The sequence below is a fragment of the Euprymna scolopes genome, chromosome 23, assembly GCF_053919585.1.
Source record: "Euprymna scolopes isolate OS-2025 chromosome 23, ASM5391958v1, whole genome shotgun sequence".
NCBI lineage: Eukaryota > Metazoa > Mollusca > Cephalopoda > Sepiida > Sepiolidae > Euprymna > Euprymna scolopes.
This window is the reverse complement of record NC_136504.1, coordinates 118,054,794-118,063,940: the sequence shown is the minus strand read 5'-3', so window position 1 is coordinate 118,063,940 and position 9,147 is coordinate 118,054,794. Positions and strand designations below refer to the sequence as shown.

The 9,147-nt window shown below is 36.5% G+C and overlaps 1 protein-coding gene across 1 annotated transcript in view; it reads right to left on the bottom strand.

Moving 5' to 3' along the window:
• Positions 1-3,189: 3,189 nt before the first annotated feature.
• The window catches only part of LOC145246165 (uncharacterized), a 49,460-nt gene continuing 43,502 nt past the window's right edge, over positions 3,190-9,147 (bottom strand). The window contains exon 2 of the mRNA XM_080108033.1: positions 3,190-7,125. Coding sequence (XP_079964159.1) covers positions 6,509-7,125 — 617 coding nt within the window. The 3' untranslated portion in view covers positions 3,190-6,508. The remainder of the gene's footprint in view (positions 7,126-9,147) is intronic.

The following is a 9,147-nucleotide window of genomic DNA, read 5'->3' as shown; positions in this document are numbered from 1 at the left end:
GTTATTAGGCATAAAGGGTCTTTACGTGGATTATATTTAGTTCAATTGAATCTAAGATAAAAAGGTTGCGTATGCCCTCCGTGAAAATTTAGATATCTCTAATTTTGTGAAATTTGTATCGAATTTAATCTCTTTTTATATATATATATAATATACTATAATATAATATACTATAATATAATATAAAGCTGAACGTCTGTGTGTGTGTGTCTGGGCACGAATAGGCTCCTATATGGTTGACTATTATAGAAAACTGATCACATATAATGATAGATGTATCGAGACACAGGAATGGATATGTTTGATCTGGCATAACGATGATTCATTAAAATTGTGGGGTCTGCGTACGCGCCTGGTCCACAAAGTATGGAAATAAAAAATTAAAAAAACGTTTACAAGTGTTTTTGATATAGATGTACATAAGAATACTTTGATAAGTATGTTTTAACTTAAATAGGGATAGTATAATACAATTGTGGGGTCTGCGTTTGCGCCTGGCCTCCATAGAATAGAAATAGGCACACATTTTAATAAATACTTTTCATATCTATCTGCGTAAGTATACTTTGATAATTATGTTTCAGTTTGAAGAAATATGGTATAATAAAATTATGGGGTGTTCGTTCGCGCCTGACCTCCATAGGATTGAAATCTGCTACAAAGTTTAACACGGTTTTTTTTAATATAGATCTACAGAATATTGTGATAAGTGTTTCAGTGTGAACAGGTATGGTATAATAAATTATGGGGGTTATCTATTTTATTTTTACTTTCATCATATTTTGCTTTGGTTTTGATACCCCCGAATTCGAAGCTATCTCTTTGCAATCCTTCCTTTTCATAAGCTATCATACTTTCATAAATCAGAGTCCATTTTCTGTAGGCTGTTTTTGAACCCAGTCAACGACGGATGCATTCGCTAGTATATATAACATTGTCTGTCTATCTTTTTGCCGTGAGATAGACTGACAATATCATAAATGACTAATGACAATGACTAAACTCCTGTTATTTTTGGTCTACAGATTTGAATCTTGATATATAGGAGATTTGGACCTGTGGAACAAATTCGATTTAATTTTTAGCCGGTAAAATAACCACTACGATGTCAAAATTGAAAAAAGAATGGAACTTGGCAGATATAATTGTACGCATGCGCAAATATACACTCACATATGCTAAAGTCGGGTATATTTTAACGTTTCCTTGTCGATCTGATGATAGCTCAAACGTTAACGACTAAGGCTAAAACACTAAATGCGTCGGTTTCGATTCTAATTGATGGCACCCAGGTCTTATTTTTTTTAATTATTACTATATATTGGGTACAATATAATAATCAATAGTGTATTTGCTACATAATAAATATGTAATCTGCATGAATTAAAATATCATATTTAAGCGTATTTTAAGACCGGGTAACCTCGGGGCGTCTGTTAGTACATACAGTCTTTGAGATTCTTCACAAGACCTACCCTCTGTGGAACACATTATCACGGGACTGCTTTATTGCAGGTTAAAAGAGTCGTTTTCAAACCCAATATCAAGGGGTTTCTGTAAGGAACGGTCCATACAATATTCAAACTTGGTTCATGGTACTATCGCTTCCCCGGCGGAATAAATGATATCTAAAGATAAGCATATCGAAACATCAACAAAAACGGGTCGAGATGTCGGTGGCTATTATTTTTGGTTATGCCGTGGACTATTTTTAAGAGTCAATCTTTCGTCTAACGGCAACATTTATAACACGATCAGTTGGTCACTGGCATGTGACCGCCCTCACGTGTTACACTAAATGTCTTAGAAACGGTCACGTAAAGATGTGAAGATAGGCCAGTCATTAGGGTCTGTGTATCAAGAAGAAAAGCATACCCGAGATGTTGGATGCGGTTGTGTGGCTTCTTCGTTATATCAAGATGACCTCTTCTCCCCGGTGGCATTCTGGTCGGAATCTTCCTTCGTCCTCCGGACCGCTTCGTTGTTTAATGGAGACATTTTTATGGCAGACACAAGAAAACACACAACACGACACAATTATGTTTCTCATATATTACGATTAACTATTTTAATATATATTACAAAACAATTTACGCTTAATAATCTTCAAAATTAAACTAACTATGCTTAACTAGTGTTGAGGGGGGGTGGCCCCTCTCGTTTACGGAGAGACAGAAGTATGTGTGCTTATCCCATGCCGTCTGGACGAAAAAGAGGCCGATAAAAGGCAAGGGAATTCTGGGCTGCATTTCTGTGTATCCCTACGCTTATGGCCAAATCACCACCCGATCATGCTGAAGAGTGTGTTGACAACCGTGGCACTGAGATATAGTACCACACCATGAATCATACTCAATCCTCTCATAATGTTCTTCATCTTACAACTGACAACCATCCAATCTCATTGACTCTTATCCTCGAGTTGCTTTGGCCTAAGTGGTGAGAGACTTTTCTCATAAAAGAAAACTATAATCTATGGAAGCTCGCTCGTACAATACGCTTAAACATGATATTTTAATTTATTCAGATTGATTCTATAATAATACATATGCAATTCTCTATTGGTTATGTACTACGAGGAATAAATTTCCTGGTAGACTAATTCGCACAAAATAAATAAAAAATAAAATAATGGTAATGTTTAAATTCCGAATGTGTTTGTTTACAATATCGCGTCAGCTGATATTTGGGCTTTGCCGATGAATGCCCCCAGAAAACTCACTTCTAATTTAATGTTTAGTTTTAAAATATGTAAACGAAGAAATGATTTGCTTCGATTTTAAATGGTATCTCATTAACAAGAAAAATAAATAAAATAAAATGGTGAGGTACACCCAAGAAGTAGTCGAATGCTTTACCACTCAGCTATATCTCCAGATAAAAAAAAATAAAAAAAATAAAAAAATAAAAAAATTGCTGTCTTTTTATTATCTCCCTTGCCGGTGTAACGTAAAATATTCCCCTGTAAAAATTATTTCTTTTATCTATATACGAGAAAAAGTACAAAGCGCGCATTGTCACCACGCTGAAGTCGACGAATCCATATCCTATGTGACTATGCGATATTATTTATGTCTAGTTAAACTTCAATTCACCCCAAATAAAAACAAACAAAAACAAATAAAAAAATAAATAAAAACAAACAAAAATTTATGTGAATGGTATTTATTTATTTCATGAATTAAAAAAAAAATATATGCCAGCAGTTTTTCTTATTTTAAGTATTGTCGTCTGCTGATAGAATTTGAATTTCCATATATGGATTTCTTGGAATTTTCAGAAATGACCATATGTTCTTATTTCCCAATTCACACTAGTATCGAAATGTCGACATGAAAATATAACTGACCGATTTACATGAACGTTGGCGGAAGTATGCACTCAATATAGTACTCTTTCTTCTTCGTAGGGAAATGGGGAATTCTTGGACAAACTCAAGAAATTGATAAATTAGCTATAAATTATTTGGACATCAATGTTTTATTTTATTCAATAATAATAATTATGATTATTATTATGCGTGTACGTACTCGCATAGTTCATGAGTGATAATAAACGGTGGTGTTTCCTGGAGTTTGAGTGACAACAAGTCTCCCGATTTCCAGTAATCTCCTCCTCTTTCTACGAGGATTGCAAATGATTGTGCGTTATCGTAACAGCTGCTTACCGTTGATTTCTCGCTTGCAACAACTTTGTCTTCTTTGGGATTTTGGGTGATAATAAGCCCCCTCCACTTCCCCCATGTTCCTTCATTGTCATCACCATCAATAGCAACTCACTGAGGTTTGTTATAGAAGTCAGTATCAGTGATTGTTCACTGGTTTTCCATGGAGACCAAGTAACACGTCTACCGGGTTTCCAGTACGTTCGGCCACTTTTGATAACAGCTGCAAATTAATTTGGATTAGAGCAACAGCCGTTTACCATTGAATTATTAGTTTTTCTCTGAAATTTGCGTGGCAATTAACCCCTCAAAGATTTTAATAGTATATGTACGCTTCTAGTGGAGGGCAAATTGATGCTCTCTCTCTTTCTATCCTCCTTGACAATATACAGTTTTTTTTGTTTGTTTTTTTTACTCACTAGGAGTTTTTCAAAAGTTATGATTAATTTTTTTGCTTGCCACACTTTTCATAAGAATTGTAATTCGTTCGGTGTTCTCGCATCAGCTGTTTACCATCATAATAATGGTCGCCGGTTTTCTATAGAATTTGAATGATAATTACTCCTTAGGAGTTCGGTATCCTCAGTACTCTTTTCATCAAGGTGTGTGCTGCTGATCTTTTCAACCTCTTCCTTTCCAGATATTTACTCACTAGTAAAAATAAATAAATAAATAATAAAAATAAAAAAGATAAAAAAATTCACTGTTATATATGTTAAAATATGAGTTCTAACTAATGGTATTGCAACGAATATTTTTTTAGATTTGGTCACTATTGTGTCTCTTCAATAAAAAAAAAAATTAAAAAATTGTCAAAATAGAAAGTTATAAGGAGTTCCAAGGCACATCACAGACAGGAGTATGCAATTTGAAAGATTTATATTTGTAATTACTCTAACTAGGATTTAACAAGAAAAGCGCATAGCATCGCCATAAAACATCATCTATGCAAAATATAGAACAGCAGACAAATATAAACACAAGCTTTCTCAAGAAACATGTATTTTAACATAGGATACTCTTAGTTTGTTCCACATCAAACTATAGATGTAAAAAAAAAAAAAAAAAAAAAAACGTCCGAAATTCTGTAAAAACATTACCGCATGATAGCTTCCCTGCATAATACAACACGGTTGTCTTGGAATCTGATATCAACAGATACTTGTCGTAAACTGTCCTCAGAAGTTATCGAATTTTATTCATTCGATTTAGCTTTATCAGTCATTTTATGATAGTCACCCTCACACAGCTGACAATTTATCTTATTGGAATCCTTCTCGAGTAACTTTTGGACTTGATAAGCGGCGACTCAATAATACAGTGTGAAACGATTAAATTTTCTCCATAAAAAAGACTAATTCCATTTCCGTTTTTTTTTTGTTTTTTTTTTTTGCAGACCATCTACTAGTTGGTCAGTTGTGTAGAAATCCCAAAAGCGATAGGAGCCTTCCATTATGTTAGAAAGTGGCACAATGTTCAACGAGCGAGATCGGAGATGCGCCGCTGTACAACTCATGCTCTCTACCGATCCAAGTTATGACAACATAACCATTGCCAGCACTCTCAAATTGCATCGCTGGATTGCCACAAATAACAGGGACGTGCCCAAGGTGTGGTTTCAAGTGAGGACCACATCGTGCCACCTCACATCTTCGAATTGAAAGTCAGCACTAAAGTGTACCTGGATGCGTGAAGAGCGTGTTGATCCCCGGGTGCAATGAAGTGGTCGCTGACAGACCCTGGGTGTGGCAGCATGACTGTGCCCCGCCCCCTCCCCCAAGTCCAAAGAGACCGAGGCTTTTCTTCAAAAGGAGTGCTAGGACTTTGTACCCTTCTCTCACTGGCGCCAATTCTCCCCCGACCTGAACCCGCTGTTTTTATAATATACATCGCCTTTTTTCATAATTGTCAATTCTAAATAAATACGTTAACCACATTTTTGTCTTTCGTTCAATAAAATGTTTGGAATATGTTTACTACATGAGTTGTGAATTATAACAAAGTATATTCCAACTTTATTTTAGTTGTTGATCCGGGCTCAACTTCTTGTTTAAGTTCTAGTCCTGGGAAATGTGAGAAAAGGGGAGAGTGTGAATATGATTAGATGCCCCATGCCAAATTTGGATTCCAAGTGTGTGTGTGTGGGGGGGGGCGAAATAACCGATACTCAACCCCCTCTATATGAATGTACATCATAAAAAAAATGTTTAAATAATTGTTTAAATTTCCCATATTCACATTACGTCATTTCAATGATGCCGGAAATTAATTAAGGCATGTCTTCCTTTTTCTGTGTTTGGTTTACTTCAGTTTCATTTGATTCGATTGAGGTTGGTTCGGTTCTGTTCGTTTTGACTTGGTTGGGTCCAGCCTGATTTCGTTAGTTTTAGTTTAGTTTGGTTCAATTTAGCTTAGTTTGATGTGATTTGATGGAGTTCGATTTGGTTTCGTTTGTCCGTTTTAACCTTTTGTAATTATTTAATGCCAAAGCAATATTTGTTGTAAACAATTCATTATATACGATGTAATGAACACATATCTGATAGGGAATTACAGGTTCATGCTTTCCGAACAGGATTTGTGTGTAAACAATGCAATAGAATCGTGAGGATTTGAATGTTTTTTGGTATACGTTAAAAAAGATGTCACGAGTCAACGTGATTCAGAAATATACAAAGAATTGAACACATCTGATAGGGAAAATGCGGGTTCATGCCTTTCCAACAGCATTTGCGTGATGCTCATTTGCTCTTTATCATCTTTGGCCATTAAAATGAAGATTTACATCAATTAAAAGGTTAAGTTATGCATCCTTTTTTTTTAAATTACGGGTTGACAAGATGGCTACCGGAAGGTTATCGCTGTTTCGTTGGGATAAAAATTTGGCGGCGTTACGTTAGGCAGAAGCATGCCCTCTTCAGGAAAATACAAGACGTTGACACCACCGGGTATTCTGACGGTCGGGTACATAAAAGGGGGTGCGGGTATCTCTTCAGGGTTGTAGATCCGCATGCCGTCCTGCACGAGTAACTTGATTGAACCCTTTTTGACAGCAGCTTTTTTGTCCTTCTCTTCCTGGAGTTGTTTCCGCTTCGTCTTGTACCGACGGTTCTGGAACCAAATTTTCACTTGTGTTTCGGTCAGTTTCAGATACTGTGCCAGGTTCGATCTCTCGTTGCCGGATAGGTAGCGCTGCCGGTTGAAACGAGTCTCCAGTTCGTAAACTTGCAGGTGCGAGAAGGCGGCACGTGACCGCTTTTTTCGCGGTTTTTCAGCACCGTTCGCGCTGCATGTCTTAGCGTTGTTGTTGTTGTTGTTGTTAGCGATAAGGCCGCAGTTCTGCATTTCCAGGTCGTTGCCATTGTTTTGGTCACGAACACTTTCTGGAATATCCATCGTTGTGGGTGATGACGGCGGCGGTTGTTGCTGAACAGGAGAGGAGGTTGAAGAATAGCTTCTTTCTGCAAAGAAAAATAAAAAATAAATCTATTATATAAAGAACAATAGTAAATTTATCTCTCTTTCCGGATAAAAGTCAGAAACTACACGAGATGTATTTATAACTTTTACATCATCGGATTCTGAATAAACTAACTACATAGCTGATTATTAGAAAATAAATTATACGACATTCCTTTCTTTGAGGTTAACAGGGTCTAAATCAACACATAGGGCTAAGAAAATTACCTTTCGTATTCGTATTGTTGTACTAAAAACGACCCTGACACAAGTCCAATCATCAACCTTTTTTTTTTTATTTGTTTCATTATATTCAAACACGTGTCAGAGAGAGAAAGAGAGAGAGAGAGAGAGAGAGAGAGAGAGAGAGAGAGAGAGAGAGAGAGGGATGGATAGGAAGGTGGATGGGCGGGGAGAGAGAGTGAGGAAAGAGAGAGAGCGTGAAAGATTAGCAAGAAAGAGATAAAGAGAGGGGACAAAGAGTAACGAGGGAGAGAGAGAGAGAGAGAGAGGAGGGCAGTGAGATAAAAGGATTTTAAAAAAAGATTTTATACCCATTTTTTAAAACTATTTCTCTCGCCTTATCTTTAGTCTCAGTTGTCCCTAAAACAATACTGAAAATAAGTTCAACAGTGAATCAACTTTCTTGCTTTTTGTATATTGTATGTTTAAAACAACAACAGCGAGATTCTTCCGGTACCGAAAAATCTCCTCGCAAACTCTAAACTCCCTTGGAAATAGTAAGTAGCACTCAACCGTGCATGGACGAAGGTCATCCAAGCAGGAGACAACCTGCACAAGTTGGGGCCCATGTACAGGACGCTCATATTCCTTGCGGCGCCAACGTACAAACTATCGCACACATCCTCACAAACTGTCCTCTAAACGACTTCTACGATATGGACATGAAGGATGTCTTAAGTCATCCAAGTTACCACATTCCCACTATTAACGATTACTACGACATTGTCCCATTGACTAACGTACACTCATCAACCCTTATCGTCGAGTGGCCTCCGGGCCTTTATAAGTGGTGACTTCTTTTGTAAAAAGAAAAACTGAGTGATTATAAAATTCACCAGAGAAGGGAAAAATAAATATTTTCTCGCCTAGGTCGATCAGGATCCTCTCACAACAGTTTTCATTATTACATGATAAGAATGCCTGTTTGCTTCTTTCATGTCCGTGTAAGCATGTTCTTCTGTTGTAAGATTCGTTTGTTTTTCTTGCACGTCTACGCTTAAGTACAGTTTTCTTGTTTATTTGCCGTTCGTTGGCGTCGGGGTCTGCGTCTCCTTCTGTGCGGGTCCATCTGCTTTGGCGCAAAGACATCGTCAAACGAGTAAATAATCAATCTTGCTTGCCGATCGCAGTCATGATCGTATAAAAAAAAAAGAAAGAAAAAGAAAAAAGAAAGAAAAAGAAAAAATAAAGAAAAAGAAAAAATAAAGAAAAATAAAAAGAAAAGAAAGAAAAATAAAGAAAAGAAAAGAAAAGAAAAGAAAGAAAAAGAAAAAAAGAAAAAAAAAAAGAAAAAAAGAAAAGAAAAAGGAAAAGAAAAACGGACAATTCCAATGTTACACTCCAACCACTCGCCGATAAATCAAATTTGAATATTTTTATATACACCCCCTTTCTTAATGGGGCTTACGGATATTGTCTCCCGCCTTTTTGCCGTGAACCAGGTTTGCAGCTGTTTTCTGGCTACTTTCGTTTTCAACAGAAAAAAAAAAGCCTTTCCTTTCTCTCTTCATGCATCCAGCGGCAGATAGCATTTTCATAGATAAAACTTTCTTACTACGACTTCCCGTCTGTAGAACACATTATCGCAGAACTGCTTCCTTTTCTGATTACATCTTGAAATCCAATGTTAAATTCTCTTCATAAACCGCCTAATAACCAATCAAACGCTGTTCATACGATGTGTCTTCAATAAGTTTCCAGACTTTTGTCCAGGCATTTAAAATTGTCGCAGTATGTTATTGCTATAAATCTTATTAGATGACTGACCAGTTTTAATGATT